Here is a 24,060-nt window from a genome sequence, read left to right as displayed (position 1 = left end):
AGAACCGCCCCTCCCCCGGCCTGATGGGCCCGCGTCGGAACGCACAGGGGTCGGGGGCTCTTAGCGGGAGGCAGTGGAGCTGGTTGCCCGCTGCACCTCTCTGGCTGCTGCCGGGCTGACAATCCTGGTGGGTGAGGGGGCCGCCCAGAGGTTGCCTGGGACAAAGGCCCTGGACTCTTTGAGGTTCCTTCCCCCCACCCTTTCCTGCCCTCAGTGGGGCCCAATGCCTGCCCAAGCTGTGGACACGCTCCTGCACCAGGCCAGTCCTGCTCTCCTGCCAGGAGACCGACCCCAAGCCAGCGCAGCAGCCAGGGCCCCTCGTAGCCTCAATGCTATCTGTGTGGCCCAGCGGCAAGGGCATCCAGAGGCTGTACTCACCCAATCAGACGGCCACGGGCGGGGGTGGGGGGTGGGGTGGGGGGTGGTGTCCTCCCTCCCACCACAAGCCCTACCAAGAGCAAAAGCTGAAAGTCTGAATGAATGAATGGTGAAGGAATGAAGGTGGGGTGGGGGTGGGGCAAATACTGGAGGGCGTGAGTCTAATGGGTCAGGTCTGGGGCCTCACTTTTGTCCAGAGGCGCGGGTGAGGGGACCATTGTCATCGTTATATAAGTGTCCCCAGGCCTCCCTGCAGTTGCTCAGTGGTGGAGGTGGATGGGGGAAGGGGAAGGGGAAGGGGAGGCTTCTCTCTCGGTCAGGTAAATGGGCACCAGCCGCTATGGGCACAGAGGCCGTAGGGGGAACTCAGGAGGGGTTCCACTGCTGGTTAGAGCTCAGCAAGCCCCTCCGCCAGGTTCTCCGAGCTCTCACCTGCCTCTCCCTCCTCCCCGGTCAGCTCAGGCCCCAGTGAGGGCCACATTCTCACGAAGGCCGTCCTGCTGGCCTGTGGACACACTCACAGGGCAGCAATGCCACCAATACCCACTGATCACCATGGTCAGGCTGGGGAGGGACGGTGGGAACCTGCCCCAGGGTCGGTTGGAGGTGTTGGGCTGCGCTGGGGACCATGGCAGACCCTACTGGTCACTCTGTGTCCTCTGGGCCTGTGGAGGTTAGCTGGGCTGTAGCTCAGCCTCTCACAGCTTCTTCAGGCTGGACAAGGAGGGGGCCCAGGGTCCACTCAGGGCCCTGGTCTGGGGTCTCCCTGGAGACTCCTGGTAACAAACGGCCCCTCCCCTTCTGGGTGCTGGTATCCATGGCAACACTGTAGAGCCTTTCTCTCCCCAGGCCTGCTTGGATTTCAGGCCTCAGGTGAGTGTTGGCGGGAGGGCCCTGGGTCTGAGGGGGACAGGGACATCACCGGCAAAGGACTAGCACCTTTGGGGACACTTGCACTAGGCTGGGGGGCAGGATTACAGCTCCTGGAGGGCAAGGGTGACAGGGGGGAGATGACAAGGAATGTGTGAACACCCAAGTGACATGGTGCCAGGGGTGGGGGTGACCTGCTGCCCTGGCCTGGTGAGAAACACGCAGGTGTGGACACCCACGTGACTGGCAGTGTGCCCTGCAGGGGTGCCCACACACGGGACCCAGGGCAGCCCTACCATCCTTCCTCTGAGCTCCCTCAACATCAAGAATGGACCCTGAGTCTTGTCAGGAGACTGAAGATGCCGAGGAAAAGGCTTTCCCATCCCTGGTGGACCGAGAACTGGTCAGCGGCCACGTGGGGCCCCCAGCCAGCGCCTCTCCTGACCGTGGGGCTCCCGCATGCCCTCAGGACACCAAGCCCAGCTCCACCAGGATGGTCTCCTCTGTCAACCCGCAGTAAGGAGGGGAGGGGGGAGGTCAGCCGCTTGGGCCAGGCCAGCCAGAGAGCAGGGCCTGATCAAGTGGAAGGAGCGCTGGCCTTTCAGGTCTGCCCCGGAGTCTCTGGACCCCCGCACTCTGCAGCTGCTGTGGAGGCAGCGAGAACTGGAGATCCAGGCCCTGCGGTGGGCGATCGAGAACCACCGGGAGGCCCGACACTGCCGTATCCTGCAGGAAGTGGCTGGGCTTCCAGCTGAGAGGTCAGCAGCATATACTGCTGGTCCCCCGCCTGCCCAGTCCCCGTGCTGACCCTAACTCCGAGTTCATGTCTGACTCCAAAGTCCACTGCCAAGATCGCAGCCCTGACCCTGGCCCTGATCTTCGCCTCTAGCCCCTGTCCTTACCTGGTCCTGATCCCCCACCCCAGCCCTGAAGAAGTTAATATACTGTAAAGCCACCCAGACCCTAATCCCGAACATGTCTGTGGGTGCTGAACCCAACCTGGACGCCACCTCTAGCCCAGACCTCTTCAGGGCCTGACCTGGCCTGGCCCAGTTGCACTCTGTGCCCTCAGGTCCCTAATGACAGTGAAGAGGAGCCCCTCCTTCTCTCCTTGGCTGCCGACCCAGAGGTGGGGGCTGCTGAGATTGCCCTTTCCCCCAGGAGCTCGTGCAGCCGGAAGCTCTTGCAAAACCAGGTCCAAAAGCTGACTCTGGAGTTGGAAGAGCAGAAGGGACAGGCCCAGCTGGTGAGGGGCAGGTGGGATCAGGGAGTGGGGTGCGGACGGGGGGCGGTGGGGGCAGGCAGGGGTTGGCCTTGGCCGGCAGGGTCTGCAGAAGGCCCCGCCCTCCCCGAACAGGAGAAGGCACACCTGGAGGAGCGGCTGCTGCAGACCAGAAACACGCTGCAGCAGCTGGAGGCAGAGTTGCAGGCCTTGCAGAAGTCCTGCCTCCTGCAGCTGGCCCGCTCCTCCTGGGTGGGCCGCATGCTGCGGTCTTCCACGGGCAGTGTGGAGGTGAGTCTGGCCTCTGGGCACCCCCGCCCCCCAAGTCCGCCCTCCTCGGTCTTCCCTCCGACAGCTAGCATGTCCCCTTGAGACTGGCGCTTCCGCCGCGGGTCCCTGGGCTGCCTGGGAGGCCTGCCCCCCTCAGGCTGCCTCTGGAACCAGGACCGAGGCCTGGGGCAGGGAGGAGCTACAAGCCCTGTAGTCCCTGACACCTGGTACTTAGCAAGTGTGTGCCTCAGGCACTGGGGAGGTCAGAGGGGAGAGTGACCTTGGGCAGAGGGGAGCGCTTCCCCCCAGCCTGCTGCCCCTTGTGCAGGTGGTGACGGCAGAGACCCTGATGGACCCCAGTGACCTCTCTGAGAACGATCGGCCCCCCACTGCTGGGGAGGTAAGCGAGGCCCTCCAGGTGTGTTCTTGGCTCTGCAGTCCTGCGGGAGGGTCAGGTCATGTGCTTCTTGCTCCCTGGCCAGGGTTTCCGGCTGGAGAATGTGGACTGGAACAGCGTCGCCCACCGGTACCCCAACCTCTTCACCAACCTCGAGTCCAGCTCAGATCAACAGTAACTGCACTGGGTGGGGACTCCCTAAGGGGGAAGGGAGGGGAGGGCTTGCCTTGGTTGGTATGGACCAGACTCCAAGTTCCACCCCTTAGTGTCCCTGGACAGGTCACTTAGAAGGGAAAGGGCTCTGGGGCCATCTCTGTCCAGCCATGAGCCCTTTGCCCAGGCTGGATCCTAGGGACTGGGGCCACAACTTGGTGTGCCCTGCCCTCCTTATGGAGGCTGGGTGGGGGCAGGGCTGGGGTCCACGAGCTGAAGCCACGGGCAGCGAGCTGACCTTGGCCTGCAGGCACCCCTGGGCCCCGCCGCTCCCGGAGCTCCCACCAGCCACACAGCCTGACCAGTGGAACTCAGAGCTGTACTGCCGGCAGAGTGAGCATCGTCTCAAGAGCGTCGAGTGGAGCTCCCTGCCCCTGGTGGGCACCAGCAGCTCTGGGCGTGCCGACTCTGAGTCCAGCAGCTGCCTGCTGGCTGCACGTTACCATGTGCAGAAAGTGACAGGGGACCCTCTCCAGGCGCCAGGCCACATTGCTGAGCAGAAGGGGGCACAGAGCCTCTGCAGGGACAGTCGAGCAACATGGGAAGGTGGAGTGGGTAGGGCTCCCCTGGTTTCTCCCCCTCCCACCCCCGCGGGACTGTGATCTCTGCCCAAAGTCCTAAAGGGTGTCCCCCACCCTCTGGGCTTTCACAGTAGCCCAGTTTGAGGCAGTTGGGGCCTTTCCAGCCACATCCCTAGGGGTTAAGGTGGTCTTGGAGGACGGCTGCCACCGCCTTTGCGCTCTGGCCTGAATCCACATCCCCCCACGCCCCAGCAAGTACTGCCAGGCGCTCCTCTGCTTCGCGCAGCCTCCTGGGTCCAGCCGTCTCCCCTTTCTGCGATCCGACCCTCACCTCATTGCTGCTCCTCTCCCACGTGGAGCCTCAGGGCGCAGTGGGCCAGGTCTGGCCTCACCGGAGATGTCCCCAGTGGACCCTCCATATTGGGGTTCCCCTCCTGGACAGGCCGCCTCTCCCTGGATCTCCGGAAAACCCACTCGGACAGGCAGGGCAAGAATGGCCAGGAGCCTGAGTCCCGTGCGGATCCCCACCCCCGGCATTACGGGCGCTGTCCAAGGTGAGGACGGGAGGCAGCTCCGAGCGCAAGGGCGGGAGCAGGTCTCCTAGCGGGACCACGGTGGGAGGGGCCCGAACGTCTCGGCACAGCTCCCCTGCCCGCGCTCCCGCCCCAGCCCCACGGGCTCCTGCCTGAAGATCATGGCGGTGAGCCACCGCCGGGGGTTCGTGCGCATCCTCAACCAGTCGCTGGAGGAGACGGCCGACCTGGGTGGCTTCGTGCTGCAGCAGCTGGTGCGCGACTTCCCCGTGTGCATGTACCGCTTCCCGCCCAGCACGCTGCTGGAGCCAAGGCAACACATCACGGTGCGCCCTGCTCCCCGCGCCCCTCGCGGCCCCGCCCCGGCCCCCCCGCCGCCGGCCCCTCACCCCTCACTGGCCGCCGACGCCGTCCCCAGGTGTGGGGCGAGGCGCCCAGCAGCACCAAGCGGCAGCCACCCTTCTCCTTGGGCCAGGAGCCCGTCCACTTCCACTCCAGCCGGGGCTGCGTGACCCTCCTCCTGAACCCCCAAGGCGAGGTCAGTGCGGGTCCCAGCGGGGGTGGTGGGAAGGGCGGGCTTTGCGGGGTGGAGGTGACCACCGTGTCCCCCACGGCCCCGCAGGTCCTCAGCGAGCACCAGGCCGCTCACTGCGTGACCCCCGTGTGCAGGATCTTCGCCGACAACACCGACTTGTCCATCGACCGTTTCCCGCTCTCAGAGGCCCGGCCCGGTGCCGACCTCGCGGAGCGGCAGCCCCTGCCTCGACCCCCGCGCAAGGGTCGGGTGCAGGAGGCCCGGGCCGGGCGCCGGAGGCCGGGGTGAGAACCTCGGGTCCCCCAGTCCGTACCTTCTCCCCAGGCCCAGACTCGACAAAGACCCCAGACCCCCTGCTAGGACTGTCCCCCACCTCCCCAGGGCCCGCCCTTGCCAGGACCACCCGCCAGCTATTCAGGACACCCCTCAGGTCCTCCACCTCCCCTGGCCCCGTCCCCTCCGGAACCACCCCTTCCCGCGGACAGGCTCTGTCTCTCACGACCCCCCTCACCGCCCTTCCCCCCAGGACGCGGGTTCAGTTGCCCCGCCTGAGCACCAGAAAGCTCCTCCGCCAGCGAGAGGTGCCAGGGCGGCCCGAGGGCGCCGCCGAGACCCACCCAGAGCTCCTGCCCGCCAGCCCCATCCCCGTCCCCGGTGAGTGCGCAGCAGGGAGGGACGTGGAGGGAGGGGCGGACAGCGAGAAGGGGGCGGCCGGCCGACCCCACACCCTCATTGTCCCGCGCAGAGGCCGCGCTGGGCCTCGAGGACTGCCAGGCTAGGAAGGAACACAAGGTCCGGGTGAGTGCTGGCGCGGGCGTCCGGGCAGCCCCCGCCCCGCCCCGCCCCGCCCTGCGGCCACTCAGGCTCCGCCCCCCAGGTGGGCCGGAAGAGCGTGGACCGCGGCTGTCCGATGGTGGCGCTGTCGGTGCAGAGCACGGCCGAGAGCAGGTTCGGCTTCCGCTTCCTCAGCTGCCCGCCCATCACCGCGGACTCGCGCTGGCCGGTGTAGGGCCGGGCGGGGCGGCGGCAGCGGCGCCTGTGCTCCCGCGTCTCCACGACAGTGGCTGCGGGGCGGGGCGGGGAGAAAACGCCGGAGGCAGGCGGTGCCAGCTGCATAGTTTATTGAACCAACGCCGCCTACCAAGTAAACCGCATTTCTGTACACCTGGGAGTCGAAAATGATTCGCTTGGTTTCCGGGTATCCGGCCCCAAGAGGAGGGAGCTGGCCACCCCATCCCCGCGCGGGGAACCCCACAAGTCCACCAGGGATGGGAGGCGTGGTCGCACCCTGGTTGGCCTAGGGCAAAAGCCTCTGCTCGGGACCACGGCAACCCAAGGGTGGCTCAGAGCCCTGGGGCGGCTGGAGGGCTGGCCAGGGGATGGACAGGGCCCAGCTGCGGCCACCTCGGCCTGGGCCCAGTCTGCTCTCCTCCAGGCCTGCTCCTCCAGGGAAGGCCAGGCCAGACGGAAGAGGTGGGCAGCTGGGCCAGCGGTGGTGAGTTGGACCATCCTCTTCTGGGCTTTCCCTCTTCCCACCCTTGGTGGTCCCAATTCCTAACTTCCCTCTACCAAGAGGGTCCTCTCCTGTACCAGGCTCACTTCCCACCCCCCAACACACCCGCCCAGGTCCTCTGGCTTCTGTGAGGCCAGAGTTCACACGGGGGCTCCCACGATCGCCCTGGGGCCCTTGCCTACCGCCCGGGCCAGCCTGGCAGTGGGTAGTGGTGTACACTAGGGGTGGGGCTGGGCTGGGGCGATGAGGTTCAGGTGCGGCATGCACTGGAGGCTGGGGGTCTGGCTGCTGGATCTGGTGCTGGCTTTGGGCCTGGACAGCCTTCGGCTCGAGGGCTGGGGCCTGAGGCCACCTCTAGGGCTCTCAGAGCAGTCACTGCAGCCAGCCCCTGACCCAGGCCAGGCCCCAGACTACCCAGGGCTCTGAGGTGACGCCCCCGAAACTGCAGATCTGTGGACCCCCAGGAGCTGCTGCCCCTGTCAGATGGCATGAGGGACTTGGGAGGAGAGGGGGTCAGGTTGTAGCCCAGGGTCCTGGAAGGCTCTGGAAAAGAAGGAAAAAGACGGCATGTCAGACAAGGGCCCCCAAGGAGTCACTTGGGGCGGTCACCATGGGCAGTGTCCACTGTGGCTCCTCCCCTTAGCCCTTCACCCCCCCCCCAAGGCAGCACCCCACTGCCCCACTTCCTGTGCTCCCCAGGGAAGCTGTGGCCCCTCGGCCCTGTGACCTCTGACCTTTGCTTGAGCTGGACCCACCTCTGGGGAAGTCTGGGCTCTAGCTTTGGGTCACTGGGTCCTGTCCCCTAGGGCATGCTCACAGGCTGGTGGCCCTGGGGCAGTTCCCAAACCTCCCCTACAGAGCGAGGCCCTGGCACCTACCTGAGGGCAGGCTGGGTGGGTGTGTCCGTGGTCACCCAGAGCCCACCCGGCCCCGGACTGTAGTAGGAGGTCCTGGCACCCCTTTGTCCCTCACTGCCTGTCACCCCTCCAGCCACTCCTCCTGGCTGCCTGCCTGCTCCCCCTCCACCTTTCCACCCCTCCTGGCTGTCTCATGGCCCACCTTCCCCAGCCCCTCCCCGCAAGCCGCAGCCAGCACAGGAAGTGCAGGGCTTTGGCCTGCCCTATCCCTGCTCCACCCTGGCTTCCTTGATGCGCACCCGCCCCCAGTGCCACGCCACCCCGGAGGGTCACTGGGCCAATCTTGCAGCCTACATTCTGTGGCCCCTGCTTACAACGCCCCCTCCCCGGGTTTGCCCACCCAGCTGTTCTGCCAGTCGGGTCAGACCCTTCCTCCAGGAAGCCTCCCTGGGGCCTGCTGGGTGAGGGGTCTCTCTGCCTTAAGGCCCTGCATTTGCTCCTTTCAGCCATGGTCACTCTGAAGCCAGTGTCCCTGAGGGAGGGCCTCGCCTGGCTTAATTCTGTGTCCCGAGCCCAGCACAGGCCCTGTCTTGCAGAGGAAGGGCAGTCCCCCTCCCCGCCTTGGTCTCCTGCCCATCTGGTGGCCTTGCTCCCTTGGCTGGCCTTGTGCCGTGCTCCCCGCAGGACTTCTGGTGGGTCTGTCCTGCTTGCTGTCCTGGCCCCTCACTGCCCCCACCCCTGGGGACACTTGCTCTTTCATCCAGGACCCCTCTGGCCTCTGCTCACACTGTGCTTCTCTGGAGGGCCTTCTCTCTCTCTCTCATCCAGCCCCGGTGGCCACATGGTCCCATGGGCTCCGGGGAGGGGGACTTGGGGTTGGAACCCCTTGGTCGTGAGGCCCCACCCCCAAGAGAGGACCTCCCCGTCCAACCCATCTCAGAGCTGGGGTCTCGCGGTACCTGGGGCCAGGCTCGGGGGGCGGGGGCGAGTCGTGGGCCCAGCCTCGTCCTGCTCTTCCTCAGGGCCCCTCTGTGGGCCCCCAGGGGCGGCAGCCGCCTCCTCCCGGGACTCCAGGCACCTACTGGGGAGGGGACTGGGGTGCGGGGAAAGAGAGAGGCTGCAGCCCTGTGCCTCCTTTGGAGCCAGTCCCAGATGAGTGTGGCTCGGGCTGGTGCCCCAGCCTTGGGCTCCCGTGACCAGCCCCTCCAGCCACCAGGAGGACCAGCGAGCACTCAGCTAAGGCAGGTCTCAGCCAGAAGGGACACACAGGGTGGCGGGGCCAGGCTGGGGGGCAGGGAGAACCCACCGCAGGCGCAGCTCCCTCAAGGCCGGAAGGCTGGCCGAGGCCAGGAGGTGGCGGCTGTCTGCAGGGTCAGGCCCTGGCGCGGAGGCCCGGGCGGCCAGGTCTTCGGGCCCGGGAGGCGGCAGCCTCTCCGGGTGCGCCCCAGCCTGGGGAGGGACAGGCTGGTTCAGGGGCACGGCCTTCGGGGAGGTGCTGGGGCAGGCACCGTCAGGCCGGGGCACGGCCTGCTGGGGGGAGCAGGCTGTACCTGGCACTGGTGCCGGCGCTCCTGCAGGCCTTTGGCGGGGTTTCCACAGAGGACCCGGCCGGCACCTGAAGAAGAGGGTGCGGCTGGGCCTAGTTCGGGGCTGAGGGGCTACAGGCAGCTTCACGCCGAGGTGGGTCGCCTACCGTGGGTGAGGCTGCTGGCGTCGTCCTGTGGGGCTGGGCCCTGGGGAAGAAGGCCTGCAGGCAGGGGGCCCCCGGGGACCAGCAGGGAGCAGGGCCAGGGCCTGGGGGCCCTGCGCTGGGTCTCAGGTGAGCATAGCTCGGGGCTGCATCTCCAAACGGGGGATCCGTGGGGAGAACCTGCACAACAGTCAAAATTAGAGGTCATCAAAGCCCACGCCAGCCGGCCACCCAGGATCCCCCCAGCTGAACCCTGTCCACGGAGCAGGGCCCCCCACCACCCAGCATCCGTGTGCCCGAGGCCCAGCGCCACCAGGGGGCAGGCTTGGCCCTCCTTTCCCCCTGAGGATGGTTGGGGAGGCCCCCACCAGGGCTGCTCACAGGGAGGGTGTCCTGGCCTGGGGGTGGGTGTGCAGGGCTCTGGGGACGGGGCAGGTGGGGGTGGGTGGGTGGGTTCGTGGCTGAGAAGGGACACGAGGCGGCTCTCCAGCTCTGAGAGACCTGTGGGCGGGGCCAGGGGTGGGGGGGGTGGAGCCCTCTCCTGGGGCAGCCCCAGCGCGAGGCCCCTGGACGGCTTCCGTCTGTACCCAGACCGGGGAGCAGGCTGTCCAGGACGCTGCCCTCCTTGATGGCCTCCTTCACCACGAGCCAGTCGTGGTCCAGCTTCCGGGAGGTCGTCAGGCGTGTGTGTGTGGCCGGCAGCTCATCCAAGACCTGCAGCTGGGGGACGAGCTTCCTGACCTCTGCCCGGTAGTTGTAGCCCTGGGGCACCTGCGGTGGGGGTGGCAGGCCTGAGTCTGGTGGGCCCGTCAGGCCAGCATTGCCCTGTAGCCGCTGCCCCCAGACCTGCTGGGGGGCAGTGCAGGGGAGCTGGGGGTCGGGGATGCCATCTCTCTCTGCCCAGGCGGCCAGGCCAGCCTGGGTCACTCTGGGAGAGCAGGGACTGCAGGGACCCTGGGCTCTTACCCATGCATGATCTCACTCTCTGGGCTCACTGCCAGGGTCCAGGGGTGCCCTCTGGCCTGCGGAGCTGCCCTGAACTCAGAGCTCTGGCCCAGTGGGCGGCCGCTGTGCACAGGCACCACGAGTAGCTGGGCAGGTGTGTGAGCTCTGGGAGTGCATGGGCAGTGCGGGGGTGTGTGCAGCCGCGGGCGGTGTGCACAGACCCCCGGTTTACGAGCAGCGCTGCAGGGGGTGGGGCTGCCTCTGCACGGAGCCTGCATGGGTGTGTGTATGTGAGCGTGTGTGCTTGTGTACATGACTCTGTGGAGACTGTACAGAACACGCGTGGTTCCCCATGGCGTGTGCACAGACCTCTTGGGGTGTACGCGTGGCCCTTCGGAGTCTGGTCCCGGCCTAGGAGGACGAGCTGGCAGCCGCCGGGCCTCCAGCAACATGGGAATGAGCTCCTAGTGAAGAAGCCCCGGCAACAGGCGGGTGTGCCCTAGGCGTGTGTCCTGGGATCCCCTGCGACCCGGCCGGAGTTCAGGTGGACAAAGCAGTGCCCGGGCCGAGAGGCTGGAGCTACAGAGCGCCTCCCCGCCCGGTGCCCACCTGGTGGGCGGGGCCGGGGCCGGGCCACAGGCATAGCGGGTTGCCCTCCAGGGTGAGCGTGGCCAGCCGCGGGCACAGCTGCAGGTAGCGCAGCTGCCCTGGGTCCTGCACACAGTTGCCCTCCAGGTCCAGCACCTCCAGCTGCTCAAGCAGGCACAGCGGGCTCAGGTCCGAGACGTCGTTGTAGGAAAGGTAGAGCTCCTGGGGGGCACGGGGGGGCTCAGTCAGGGCCCCCCTCCCCCCGCACTCCCCGGAGCGCCGCAGACCCACCTTCAGGGCCGGGAAGGAGCCGATGCCATCCAGGTCAGCCAGGCCGCAGCGAGCCAGCCACAGCACCTGCAGGCGGCCCAGGGAGGTGCCCAGGTCCCTGCAGAGGGTAGGGTTGGCTGGTCAGTGCGGTCCTGGGGCGGAGGGTCATGTCTCGGTGGCCGTGAAGGCCCTGTGCCATGCCTCCTGCCCAGCCGCCACCCACATCTGGCTGTCTCCAGGTTCGGGGACAGCTGTGACTGGCTTGGGTGGCCTCCAGGCCGAGGAAGGGGCTCCAGAGCCCCCGGGCCCCTGTCTTCCCTCCTGGCTGCAGCCGCCTGTCTTGGGCACCTTATCCAACCCCTGCAGGGTCCGGGCCTGGCTGCGGGAGCTGCCCTCGTGCTAGACGGCCGCTGCCCGCTGTAGTGGGTGTCCCCTCCCCAGCGGGGTCAGCCGGGGTGTCCTCCCTCCCTCTTTCCTCCCGGCCTTTTTTGTGGATGATTCCCCTGTGTCACAGCCCCTCCCCCTGCCCCCACCTGGGACTTGTTTGTGCCACCCTCCCTTGGCGGCCACTCCCCTGCCAGTGGGCAGGCCGGGGCTCTCCCATCTGCCCCCGACCTCAGTGGGCCCCACCTCTGCCCGCGGGGTCCTCTCAGCCTGGGTGACCCTCGTCTCCTGTCCGGGCACCGGCCCACTGTTGCACATCCTTTCTGTCAGCTTCTGGGATATTCCTTTTTGCATTTTCTCTCCTCGCAGTCTCTGCTCTCTTATCTGGAGCTCAGCCTCTCACGTGTGGTCTCTGAGAAGGAGCTTGTTCTCATCCCTTCTCTCTCCCATTTCCATCTCTTTGCCTTTCCTCTGCTTTCTGGGAGATTCCCTTCTCTTCCAACAATGCTGGTAACATTTTTTGTCAGCCCTCATACATTTAATTCCCAAGCGCCCTTCGTTGTTCTCTGATCTTATTTCATGGCATTCTGGTTTTTTTTTTTTTTTTCTGGTACGTGGGCCTCTCACTGTTGTGGCCTCTCCCATTGCGGAGCACAGGCTCCGGACGCACAGGCTCAGCGGCCATGGCTCACGGGCCCAGCCGCTCCGCGGCATGTGGGATCCTCCCGGACCGGGGCACGAACCCGTGTCCCCTGCATCGGCAGGCAGACTCTGAACCACTGCGCCACCAGGGAAGCCCTCTGTTTTTGTTTTGAGGGTGCAAAGAAGCCACGTCTTCTTCCGTGTCTCTCAGAACATTCACTGAAGGTGCCTGGACGTTTTACTCCCCTCCTGGCATTGTCTGCTTCCTCTGGGGTCCTGTGGGTTTGTCCTGACTTCCCTTTCATGCTGGGGGTATTATACTATTAATAGCTTATTGGGCATTCAGATTGGGAGTGAGGGTCTGAAATGCTACCTGGAAATGCTGACTCTCTGGAGATGCTGAGGTGAGGGGCTTCCCTGCGGTGATGAGGTAGCACACGTTGGTCCTTGCTGGCCGCCCTGCCCTCCCTGCCCCGGCTCCAGCAGCTCTGGTCTCCCCATGGTCCTGAATCGCACCTGCACTCTGGTGCCCCTGGTCTTGGCATCTGCTCTTCCTCCTGCTTTGGGGGCTCTGCCTGCTCCCCTGGTCCAAGTGAAGGCGCCTCCTCACCTCTGAGGTGTTCCTGGCCCGCCTCACCTTCCTGCGTCACTGGGGCCCATCTTCCGGTTCACAAATTCCCCTTCGGTTATGTCTCATCCACCGACTAACCTGTATGTTGCGTTTTTTAAGTTTTGTTCTGTTACCGTAATCTCCACCTTTAGTTACAGAGATTCCATGTTTCTCCCCAGTCTACTGCCTTCAATGCATTTTCCAATCATCTTTTAATTGGCTGAAATTTGCGTCTCATGATTCCTTCAAGAGGGGCTAATCAAACTATTTTCCTTAATTTCTTACTCATTCCAAAATGTTGGCTGGGTATGAACTTCTTGATTCATACCGTCTTTCTGCTGGGCTGTGTAGACATCATTCTACTGGCTTCTGGCTTTGAGTGTTTCTATGGAGAAGTCTGAGGAAAACGTCCTTTTTTTTCTCTTCTTAAAGGAAGACTTGATCTCTTTCCTTGGCTGCCCCCAATATGATCTGTGTCTTGAAGTCCAGGAACTTTATTAGGATACGTTTCAGGGTTGCCAATTCAGTTTCAGTTTTTTATTTCAATCTGTAGATGAAAGTTTTCTTTTATGTCTGACAAGTTTTCTTTATCCTTTAAACAACTGTTAGGTTCTATTGTTTCTCTTCACTTCTGTAAAGATTACAATTCTGCACATGCCAAACCTCTGCTAGTTGCCCTTCAGGATTCTTTTATTTTTTATTTTCTTTTATTTTAAAAAATTATTTAATTTTTGGCTGCATTGGGTCTTTGTTGCTGCATGTGGGCTTTTCTCTAGTTGCGGTGAGTGGGGCTTCTCTGTTGCGGTGAGTGGGCTTCTCATTGCGGTGGTTTCTTTTGTTGTGGAGCACGGGTTTTAGGCGCATGAGCTTCAGTAGTTGCAGCATGTGGGCTGAGTAGTTGTGGCTCACGGGCTCCAGAGAGCAGACTTAGTAGTTGTGGCGCACGGGCTTAGTTGCTCCGCAGCATGTGGGATCTTCCCGGACCCGTGCCCCCTGCATTGGCAGGCGGATTCTTAACCACTGCGCCACCAGAGAAGCCCTAGAAAGTTAGATCTTTAAATATATTTATCAAAAAACTGGAAGGAGTAGAACAATTAAGCTAAGCATTCAGCTCAAGGAGCCAGAAAAAGAACAACAGCAAATAACAAAAGGACATGAAGGAAAGATGTAATCAAGATTAGAACAGAACCAGTAATAACTAGGAAAAACATAGAGAAGATGAACAGAGCCCAGTGCTGATTCTTTAAAAACTTAATAGACAATCCTCTGGCAGGACTGATCAAGGATGAACAGAGGGACAATGCAAATAAATGTATGGAACTTAAAAAGAGGAATAATTATGGCTATAGCAGCAATTTAAAACAACAAAAACCATTATGAACAAACTATATACCAACATTCTTGAAAACTAGACAAAGCTGGTGCCAAAAGAAAGAAAACTAGACTAATAACCACTAAAGAAATTAAACAGTGATTAACACCCCTCGCCCCACCCCCGCCAAGTCCCCGGATCTGGATCAGTTTTAAAAATAAGATCTATCATGGAATAGACAATCTCTATCTTCCACAATAATTTCCTGTACAGGAAGTTTCAAAAAATTAAGCAGTTGAAGAGAACAATAAAAGGGAGGGCCCCGTCCGAGTCAGTCCTTGATTCCAGGACCAGAGAAGTACAAACTGGGGCATTAAAGCACTATCACTCATGAAGACTGATGTGAAAATTGCAAAGCAAATATTATTTTAAGGTTACAGTGATTTAAAAATAACTCATCAAGTAGTGTTACTGCAGGAATGTAAGGATGAATTACCATCACAAAATCTGTCAGTGGAATCCAGTGCATAAATAGACTAAAGGAGAAATATCATTTTATGATCATGTCAATAGATGCAGAGGAACCCAGACACATACCCGTTAAGATCAGGAACAAACCAAGGATGCCTGCTACTGTCATTGCCACTGTCTAACATCATACTGGCTAGTAGATCCTGGCCAAAGCAATAAGACAAGAAAAAGGAGCAGGAGGATTTGAGTGAAAGATAGCACTCGTAACTTGCTGATAACATCACCATCAGTATGGAAACCCATCTGAATTAACAAATTATTTGAATTAATAGGACAGTTTGGCAATAATGTTAAATACAAAACAAAGGTACACTATTGCCAGAGGTAATAGACCCATTTATAAAAATCAATTGTTTTATTGATTTAAAAAATCTATTCTAGGAAATCCAAAAAAGAGGGCATATATGTATACATATAGCTGATTCACTTTGCTGTACAGTAGAAACTAACACAATATTGTAAATCAACTATACTCCAATAAAAGTTAATAAAATAAAAATTTTAAAAATCTATTCTAAATCAGCATAGTGTTTCTCTAAATTTGCAACAATCAAACAGAATACAGCAGAATCAGGCCCTCATCCATGATTATAAAAATACTATAAGTATGTGAGAATTAATTCAGTTCTGGTTTCAGGGAGCCCTGCCTTCAGAGGAGGCTGGTGTCCTGCCCTGTCCCAAGTGGCAGCAGGGTGCACAGGTGGGGGTCCTGGTTAGCCCACTCCAATCATAATTCCATTCCCTTGCTAGTGGTTGGTGTAAGAGAGTGTATACATGATACAGTTCTGGCCAAAGAAACACAGAAGAATGCTGGGAACCTTCTTGTTCTTACTGATGGACACAGGAAGGCACATCTCCTGTTATGGGATGAATTGCATCCTCCCGCCCACCGAAATTCATATGTTGGAGTCCTAACCTTCAGGACCTCAGAATGTGACCTGACGTGGAAACAGGGTCTCTGAAGATGTAATTGGTGGAGGTGAGGTGGGCCCTAATCCAATATGACTGGTGTCCTTACAAAAAGGGGGAATTCGGATCTGGCCACAGGGAGAAGAAGGCCATGTGAGCTGAAGGCAGAGATTGGGGTGATGAGTCTACAAGCCAAGGAATGTCAAAGGTGGCCAGCAAACCCCCAGGAGCGAGGAGTGAGCTGGGTTCTCCCTCTGGCTCAGAAGGAGATACACCTTGATCTTGACTTGTGGCCTCCAGACCTGAGGGAGTCAGTTTCTGCTGTTCAGGACACCTGGTTCATGGTGCTTTGTTCAGCAACCCTGGAAGACTAGCTACCACACTCCCTCAGCCCACCAACGTGGCTGCAGCAGCCCCAGGCATGGGGATGGGGGCCACATCCTGGGGGGCCACCGGCTGCGTGAGCCACCACCGGGCTACTTGTGTGCCCTCAGAGACAGGGATTCTCACCTGTTCTGTTCCCTGACATATCCTCTGTGCTTAGAACAGGGTTTGCCCCGTGGTCCTTAGGCACTTAAGGGATAAACAATTTCTCACTGCTCAGGTCGGTTGGCTGCAGTTTTCTGTAACTTGCAGCTGAAAGCGTTCTAACCTATAAACTTTACAGAAGAAGTTTAAAGACTCTATTAAAAACATTAAAGCACACATGAATGGAGAGCTATACCATATTCATGGATGTATATAACATAAAAATTAACCCAAATGAGCATGTGCCTTTTTAAAATTCCAAAACAAAACAAAACAAAATCCTGAAAGATAAGGGTGTGTGAAACCCAGCAAACTGATCGTAAAACTCAAATGCAAGAATAAGTGCTCAGGAATAGCTAGGTCAGTTTGGAAAAAGGAAAACTACGAGGAGGGTAACAGATGTTACAGATTAACACAAAGGCGCACCAATGAAGACTGTGATGACGGAGAGCTCCTCACTCCGCCAGCGTGTCCGCGTGGGCCTGGGGTAGACGATGCTGGGAAAACCAACTCACCAGGTGGTGCTAAACAGAACTGGGTCTCCATCTCATATCAGGAGTGGAAGCAACCTCACAGATAAGCAGGATTAAAGACCCCAAACTGAAAAGTGAGACCATAAGTGAATAGAAGAAAAAGAATATCTCCAAGACCTTGAGGTGCAGACAAACCTCCTAAAAAACACCCACAATACCAGCCAGAACTGATGGGCTGGAACAAATCAAAATGAGGGGTTTCTGTTTAAGTGAAAGCCACCATGGTCTGAGATCGCAGGAGGAGGAAGGGTGGAGAGTCTTCAGGGGACACACACACGATTAAGTTGTAGTGAGAACTGTCCCTTCAATCATTTTAATGATCTCCAAGTTAGTTGCTGAGTTTCAGAGATTGTTACTGTGGTTTCCCCACACAGTGGTCCTGGTGAAGGATGCTCTTGTCAGATGCTGGCTGGCCTGGGAACCAGCCCCATCTGTCCTCACGTCAGTGACACTTTCAGGGGCTGAATTCTCTCTCAGCTTCGGATGAAGTGACAGCCATCACATGAAAATTACTTTCCAGTCCTCATAACACTGCCTGACGTTTTAATGTCTTGACTGTCTCTGTCATCAGCTAAGCTGTAATACTACTTCATTGCACTGTCATATTGAATTAGCTTCCTTTTACAAATATTTGTTTACTGTCACTCCGTGGAGATTTGCAAACAACATTTGGCCAAGTTTCAGGATTCGCTAACAGACAACTTAAACATTCCTTACAGTTTTCACTGTCGTTATCAAGAAACAGAACACATGTTTTATATAAATAATGATTTAATTTTTTCTTGGAATTGATTTTTTTTTTGAAATCAAATATTTTGTTTTGTTACAAATGGTAACAAATACTTACTTTTATACCTTCCACTTCTCTTTGTAGTTTCCATCCTTTATATGTTTTCTATATATTTTATTGTTCTTTGAGCTAATTTGTAAGCCTTAATAATGAAGGAGTAAATATGATTTTTTTTGTCTTTGTTAACTTAAAGTATTGACGTCTCTGTCAGAATATTGCTGAACCATGTATAGGTACTAAAGGCAATTCTGAGAACCTGCTTTCCAGACCCTTCCTTGCAGGCCCAGGAGCCATGCAGGAGCCGTGGAAGCTGGCATCCGCCTGCTTGTCCCTGCCTACGGGGGCCACGCGGCCTCTGATCTTCTTTGCTTCCACTTCTAGGCTTTCAGGTGTTTTTCAAATTCTTTTTGATGTTTATTCGACAAACAGCAGTACAAATAGGAAAAATCGTGCAAGGCTGCTTAATGAATACCTTTATCATCTCCTCTGGAAGTGACTGGATACTTACAGCCCATTTAAAACATCAGGAGAACTTTCTAGAATTGGGACTGGCCTCCCACTGCCCCAAGACGGCTGTCTGGCCGCATAAAACCAGCAGGGCTGGGCTTCCCTTGTGGGGCAGTGGTTAGGAATCCGCCTGCCAATGCAGGGGATGCAGGTTCGAGCCCTGGTCCGGGCGATTCCCACATGCCGTGGAGCAACTAAGCCCGTGCGCCACAACTGCTGAGCCTGAGCTCTAGAGCCTGTGAGCCACAACTACTGAAGCCCACGTGCCACAACTACTGAGGCCCACGTGCCTACAGCCCGTGCTCCGCAACACGAGAAGCCACTGCAACGAGAAGCCCACGCATCGCAACGAAGAGTGGCCCCCACTTGCCACAACTAGAGAAAGCCCGTGCACAGCAACGAAGACCCAACGCTGCCAAAAATAAATAAATAAAATAAATTTATAAAAACAAACAAACAAAATCCCAGCAGGGTTTTCCTGACACCCATTTTGTTCAAACACCCAATAAACTCTGATATTACCTCAGCTTTGTTCTTTCCAGCCCGACGAAGTAAGCAAAAACCTTAATCTGTCCTGATTTTTGCATTTTGTCTTTTAAGCTATTAAGATGCTGTTGTGTTTCACGTGGGGCCTGAGGTCCGGCTGGGCAGTAGCGGCCTTGCTCCTCTGCTCGTCTTGCTGCGCTGATGGGGGCCGGCTCAGCCCCCAGCTACGGCCCCACCAGCACGGGGACACAGCCCTGGGCTGTGGTGAGGGGTGGGGGGATGCCCCAAATCCAGAAGCTGGTCGGTGATGAGCCGCCCAGGCTCGCGGGTTGGGGGTCCTCTGCCAAAGGTCAGTGGGCGCCTTCCGGGCACCACAGGGAGGTCCCTGGAGACCTCGTCAGCCACAAAACCTGGTGTAACCAGCCTGACCCTGACTGCAGGCTCCGGGTGGCTGGCGTCACCCTCAGCGGGGCCTCCAGCGGGCCAGGGGTGGGCGACGTGACCGGGGTGGGCGTTAGGGCCGGGAGCTGGCGATAGTGGGATGCCCAGGACCCCACCCAGGCCGGCAGCACGCCCTCCCCCGTGACCACCGTGGGGGGTGGACACTCACCTCAGGGAGCCCAGGCAGCTGCCGTTCAGCTTCAGCTGGCTGAGGTTGGGCAGGTGCAGCCCTGTGGGGCCACAGGAAGAGAGGTCAGCGCAGGCCCTGCTGCCCTTGCACCTTCAGAGGCGTCAGCGCCCTTCGGCCCCTGCCGCCCGACGGCTGCTCCGAGGCCCAGGGGCAGCCTTGGGCCACATGCTGTGTCTGAGGCCCGGTTTGAATGACGCAGGCCAGCAGGGGAGGGTGCAGGAGGCACCCCGTGGGGGCAGAGGCACACAGAAGGCCACGGGGCCATGGGACTCTGTGGGGTCTTGCCCCCAGGCCACCCCCCACGGGGAACTGCAGGCATGGCCAGACCACACACTGGGCTCCAGAGCACAGCCCCCCCAGCCAGTGTCCCAGGCTCCCAGGGCCCCGGGAGAGGGTTATCAGTCCCTGGAGAGCGGGGTGCAGGGCAGGTCTGTGGGTGCAGTGGTCAAAGACCAGATCCTGGTGGGCAGGGCCCGAGCAGGCCGAGCCTTCAAGCACGGCCTGGCCATGACAGTGGAGGGTGTGCATGGGCAGGGGCTCTCACCAAAGTTCCCCAGGCTGTTCTCGTGGGTGTTGACACACAGCTCCAGCACGCTCACCAGTCGGAGGTCATCCACCTGGGCCAGGGCCTGCTGCAGGGGTCGGTGGGGAGTCAGCCCTGAGAGCTGGACAGAAGTCACACACACCCCGCCCCGCCCCCCAGTGAAACTCCTGCTTTTGGCTGCAAGCCTGGAGCAGGTGGCAGGCGTTTCCCTGCCTCACCCATGTTGACTGTGGCCACGATTGGCTCCAGCTGGACGATAAGTGTGATGTGACAGGAGTGGAGATTGTGATCCTGCGTGGCTGGTGGGGCCGTTGCCAGAGAAGGGTGTGACCTGAGGTGTGCTGGTGTCCTAACGAGACCCATGGAACAGACCCAGTGCAGCTTGGGGCCTGGAGCCCAGCTCTGCTCAGCATGGCCGAGCCCCAGCCTCCTTCAAACCCATGGATGGTACACCTGCACTGTAAGCTGATGAGTTTGGGGGTTGTTTGTTACGTAGCATCACTATAGCAATAGCTGACTCATACAAAACTTGGGATCTAGGTGCAGCTCCAATAGCTACCATAACACAAATGATGAAACGATGTGACACTGGATGGGAACTGGTGGGGGGCGTATGACGTGAGTGTTACTGAAGCTGGAAAGATGGAGACCCAGGTCATGTGACAATGGAATTTTTGGTAAAAGGGTCTCCTGTAGTAACCTGGATGGCAGAAGACGCACACAATGAACCTGTGATGGGGGTGGAGAGGTGCCAGGCAATTGTGGGCAGAGTGAGCTGGCCACAGTTCACTGCATTTGATGAGGTTTTACACAAGGCAGAGTTCAGAGCTGGTGGAGAGAGCCCAGGGGTCCTGGAACTCGTGGCTTGGAAAATAAAATGGCTTCTCAGCTCAAACCAGTAGAAGAAGAAATGAAGAAGGGCTTGGAGTTAGGATGACTCAGTAAGACTCAGCCTCAGGGAGAAACCAGTTGCCACATGCTGACTACATGCGAGAGGGTCTGGGAGGACAGAGGCCTGAGACCCCCGGTTCCAGTGACCAAGGGAAATGCTTCAGCAGCCATGCTTTGGCATGGTGGGCACCGGACTCAAATATGTTAGGAAGCAAGGGTGGTCCTGGGGTGCTTGGGCCACGCTCACACAGGCAGGCTCTCTCCCCAGCCAGGAGCTGGGTGGGGGAGGGGGAGGTCCCAGGGTGGACGGAGTAGCTCTGATCAAGGCGTGTCCCCAGCACCCAGCCCGTGCAGCAGCGGGGGCCGGCGGCCTGACGTGACGGGTCCACGCTGGACCAGGACCCTGGGTACTGTGGGCGCTGCAGGCCTGGCTGGAGGGCGGACACACAGGGGCTGCTGGGGGGTGTGGGGAGGGGGCCAGCGGGAGTGTCCTGTCCACCTGCAGTGACCAGACCTCGTGGACCCTTCTCCGAGTTGGTCAGGAAAGTGCATGGGGACCTCAGGCAGCCAGGCTTCCTTCTGTCGAGTGTTGGTGGGTGCGTCACCCCAGGGTCTCCAAGGGTCCCTCACCTGGGTGCAAGTGTTTGTGCGGGCTGGAGGGGTGCTGGGGAGTGCCTGGCCCTTAGCGTGGCTAATGACGGGCGAGCAATGGCCAGAAAGGGAAGGGGTCCGGTCACCAGGAGGTGCAGGGCTGCTCTCTGGGGTCACTGGGCAGGAGCCTGCAGGCGAGAGGGCTTCAACAACTGCGCCAGATGTGGTCAGTGGGACCCCAGGATGCCCCGCCCTGCAGGTGGCCTGCTCCCTCCTCTGCTCATGGCTCCCTGTCTGTGTGCCACGCGCTCGGATGGGCTGTCACCCTGTTTCCCACGGGAATGAGGGACCTTCTCTCTGGTTCACGGAGGGGTCCCTGGAGCCCAGCGCACGGTAGGGGCTCAGCAAATCTGAGGCTGGGCCTGGCTCGGGCCCTTCTGCAGCCTGAATGCCTGGGGGACGTCTGTGTCACCAAACACCTGGGGTCGGCCCAAGGGTGGAGCAGGCGCAGGGGCCCCAGCGGGCCGAGGGCATCTGTCAGCCATGCGGGCCCCTGCGCCCGAGCCCAGCCCCCCGGCACTCACCAGTCGGGCAGGTGACAGGTGCTCCTCCGGCAGCCGCCCGCTGTGGCTGCCCCCTCGGCTGCCCGGGGCCTTGCTCTGGGGGCGGGGCTGCCAGCTCAGCGCCCGCACTGGGACACTGGCTATGCTTGGCCGAGGCCCGTGGGCTCTGTCCCAGGCCTGGTCCATTCACATCCAACCTGCTGGGTGTAGGCAGAGGGCAAAGCTGCTCAGCCTCTGCTCTTCCTCTGATCCACAGCCCAGCCGAGACCCTGTGCAGCCCTTGATGTACGCACGCACACAGCAAGCCCCCAGAGCCCACCTCTGGCCCGGAGAAGGCTGTAATGGTGAAGCCCCAGCCTGCCCGGGGGCCTTGCCGTCTCCTCCCTCAGCCTGGGCTCACACCCCCGGCCTGGGCAGGCCACCCTCCCTGTGCTTCTGCCCGTCCTTCAGGGTCCACGCGGGGTGCCAGCCCCGGCCTGCCCTCTGAGGCCCCGTGTAGGCCGGGGAGGGGGGCTGCCTCGAGGTCCCGTTTGCCCATTTGCCGCTGTAACTAGCAAGCCTGTGCCTCGGGCCTTGTGCTGTGTGTCCTTCTCCACCTGATGGTCTCAGGCACCCCCCCCCGTGCCCACTGAGACCCCCTCACCTGGAGGCTGCTTTTTCCCACCGTGGGCCAAACATCTAGGCAAGAGGGCAGCATGTGGCCCCAGGCGGCACCTGCGGGAGAGACAGTCAGGTTGGCCTCCTGGCCAGGTCACCATGCTCGAGGGACCTGGGACAGGCTGGGCCAAGGCCACAGGGCCCAGAAGTGAGCAGATGCCAGCCTGGGGGCTGGCCCTTAGGTTCTTTCAACCATCCTGATGGGGCACCTGGCCCGGCTGACTGGAAAGACAGCCATATGGGTGACCGACGCTAGGGTGCCTCTGGGTCCATCCAATGCAAATGCTTGGTCTTCAAATCCCCACTTCCCTCCATCCCCAACTTTACACTCTCCAAAAGGGGTCCCCAGCCTGTTGCTCTGGACCATCCCCTGTGGGCTGGCCTCCCAGGCACCCTGTCCCTCTTGGGCGTTACCCCCAGGGCCACAGGAGGTGGTCCACCTGCACCAGGCTCACCTGGCATTGCTCCTTAAAGACACAGATGCCTGTGCCTGGCCCCAGACCCTGGAATCATCTCTGAGGGTAGAGCCAGAAGTCTGTATGGAAATCCTGGCTTCTTCCCTCCACCTTGGATCAGGGCCTCGCCAACCCCTACCCCTGTGCTCCCTCCCGACCTTCCTGGACTTACTACCTGATAAGACCGACCCCCTTCTACAGCCCTCAGTTCAGTTGAGTGAGTGCCTTGCCTGAGACAGCAAGTGAGCTCTGTGTGGGCAGGACACTCACCTGCCATGTCCAGTGTGCAGAACAGGGGCTCAAGAATATTCCCCAAAATCAGTGAATGTGGTGCAGCTTCTGGCCACTGTTCTTGTCTATCACCCCCTGTGGATGGTCAAGATTCATCCTCCCTGGGGCGGGGGTGATCAGCTAGCCTTTGACAGAGAGGGTGGGAGGGAGTGCTGGGCCTTGGGACAAGCTGCCCGGGCTCCATGTGCCCTTGTCTGGAAAATGACCACACACCAAGGACCCAAGGAGGTGAAGGCCATGCAGGGGAGCCTCACGAAGAGCCTCACGGAATTTCTGGCCAGGATTTCTTTCCGAAAGTTCCTCTGCCGCCTGCCTTTCTCCGGCTGGTGAACGGCCCTAAGCCTCAAAGGAGGACCCTAGCACCAGGTCCCCTAGGAAGATGCTGCCCCCACCTACCCCAGGGCTGCTAGCCTTGGGCTCTGGGAAAGGGATGGGCTGGCCAGACTGTGGCCTGGGACGCCAGTGGGCCACTCTCTTCCCTTTGTGCCTGAGAACAGCTGACCTGAGGTCCTGCCCATGACTAGGCCCAGAGTATGGGTCTAGATTAGCCAAAGGTCTTGGGGTCCAAGGAGCAGGGCCTGGGTTGGAGGCTGAGGTTCCCATTGAGACACTATCCCTTCACATCTACTCACTGGCCTGGACCCGTCCACACTGTTCATGGCCGTGATCCCATCCTGCCCTGCCACTCCGTGAGTCCCCGAAGTTGGAAATGTGGTGGCCTTTCTCTCTCCACGGCCCAGACTAACACCAGCTCCTGGCCGGGCTCATCACCTCTCTGGGTCCCCTCCACCTGCTATCCCTTCTGAGGGTAGGGCCTCTCCCCTCCTAGGTCCCCATCATGGAAACTCCCAGAGTGGGTCCCTAGGCAGGGCTTGGGGTCCCTCCTGTCCCGGTGACCACGAGACCCTTAGCAGGGCCAGGGGTTGTGGGATGGGTCCCCAGGGGACCAGATCTGACAATTGGGGCATCACTGGGACCTCACTGTCTTTCTGCTCCATCCCCGGCCTCAGTTTCCCCCCCGACACGGGAGGAGACAGCGAGGCCTGAGGCCCCGGACCCAAAGGCGCGCTCGGCTCTCACCTGAGGGGTCGGCCCCGGTGCCCCAGCCTCGGGGGCTTGGTCCCGGGCGCCCTCCTTCGCCAGGCGCTCTCTTCGACTTGGGGTTGTTCTCCCGGCCGCGGGGTTGAGGGGCCTGGGCGCCAAGGCAACGGGGGCGGGGCCTTCTCTGAATCTGCAAATATTCATGAGCCGCGGGAATCTTCCAGCTCCGCGAGGCCGAGCCACGCCCCCTAGCAACGGTTGCTAGGGCGGGCGGGAGGGCGGGCGGGGCGGCGGCCAACCAGATTGGGAGGTTCGCGCGTGTCCCGCCCCGCACGCGCGGGAGCGCCCCTGGGGCCGGTAGG

The 24,060-nt window shown here is 60.2% G+C and overlaps 2 protein-coding genes across 7 annotated transcripts; one reads left to right on the top strand and one right to left on the bottom strand.

The window, feature by feature from the left end:
• The first annotated feature begins 524 nt into the window (after positions 1 to 524).
• Positions 525 to 6,071, top strand: LMNTD2 (lamin tail domain containing 2). Its single transcript, XM_060158059.1, is given in 14 exon segments — positions 525 to 2,006; positions 2,410 to 2,494; positions 2,606 to 2,761; positions 3,069 to 3,140; positions 3,223 to 3,311; positions 3,601 to 3,896; positions 4,314 to 4,425; positions 4,541 to 4,730; positions 4,823 to 4,942; positions 5,027 to 5,223; positions 5,466 to 5,593; positions 5,685 to 5,777; positions 5,780 to 5,812; positions 5,815 to 6,071. Coding segments are annotated over 14 exon segments (2,004 nt in total). The 5' UTR covers positions 525 to 1,707; the 3' UTR covers positions 5,949 to 6,071.
• On the bottom strand, positions 5,996 to 23,961 carry LRRC56 (leucine rich repeat containing 56). 6 transcript variants are annotated; one of them, XM_060158064.1, is made up of 13 exons: positions 23,738 to 23,961; positions 21,898 to 21,968; positions 21,276 to 21,451; positions 19,210 to 19,297; positions 18,645 to 18,705; positions 10,824 to 10,920; positions 10,554 to 10,754; positions 9,587 to 9,770; positions 9,003 to 9,179; positions 8,860 to 8,924; positions 8,616 to 8,758; positions 8,269 to 8,402; positions 5,998 to 6,995 (listed from the first exon to the last, which is right to left on the bottom strand). In XM_060158064.1, the coding sequence occupies exons 3-13, from the start codon at positions 21,438 to 21,440 to the stop codon at positions 6,703 to 6,705; spliced, it is 1,608 nt and encodes a 535-aa protein (XP_060014047.1). In that variant the 5' UTR covers positions 21,441 to 21,451; positions 21,898 to 21,968; positions 23,738 to 23,961; the 3' UTR covers positions 5,998 to 6,702. The 6 variants fall into 6 exon arrangements, with proteins under 6 accessions (XP_060014044.1, XP_060014043.1, XP_060014046.1 ...); XM_060158065.1 differs by having other exon boundaries at positions 5,999 to 6,995; positions 10,554 to 10,694; XM_060158061.1 differs by having other exon boundaries at positions 5,996 to 6,995; positions 10,554 to 10,920; positions 21,276 to 21,454.
• Positions 23,962 to 24,060: the final 99 nt, after the last annotated feature.

This window comes from Lagenorhynchus albirostris, chromosome 9, assembly GCF_949774975.1.
Source record: "Lagenorhynchus albirostris chromosome 9, mLagAlb1.1, whole genome shotgun sequence".
Lineage (NCBI taxonomy): Eukaryota > Metazoa > Chordata > Mammalia > Artiodactyla > Delphinidae > Lagenorhynchus > Lagenorhynchus albirostris.
This window is presented reverse-complemented; position numbering and strand designations above follow the sequence as displayed.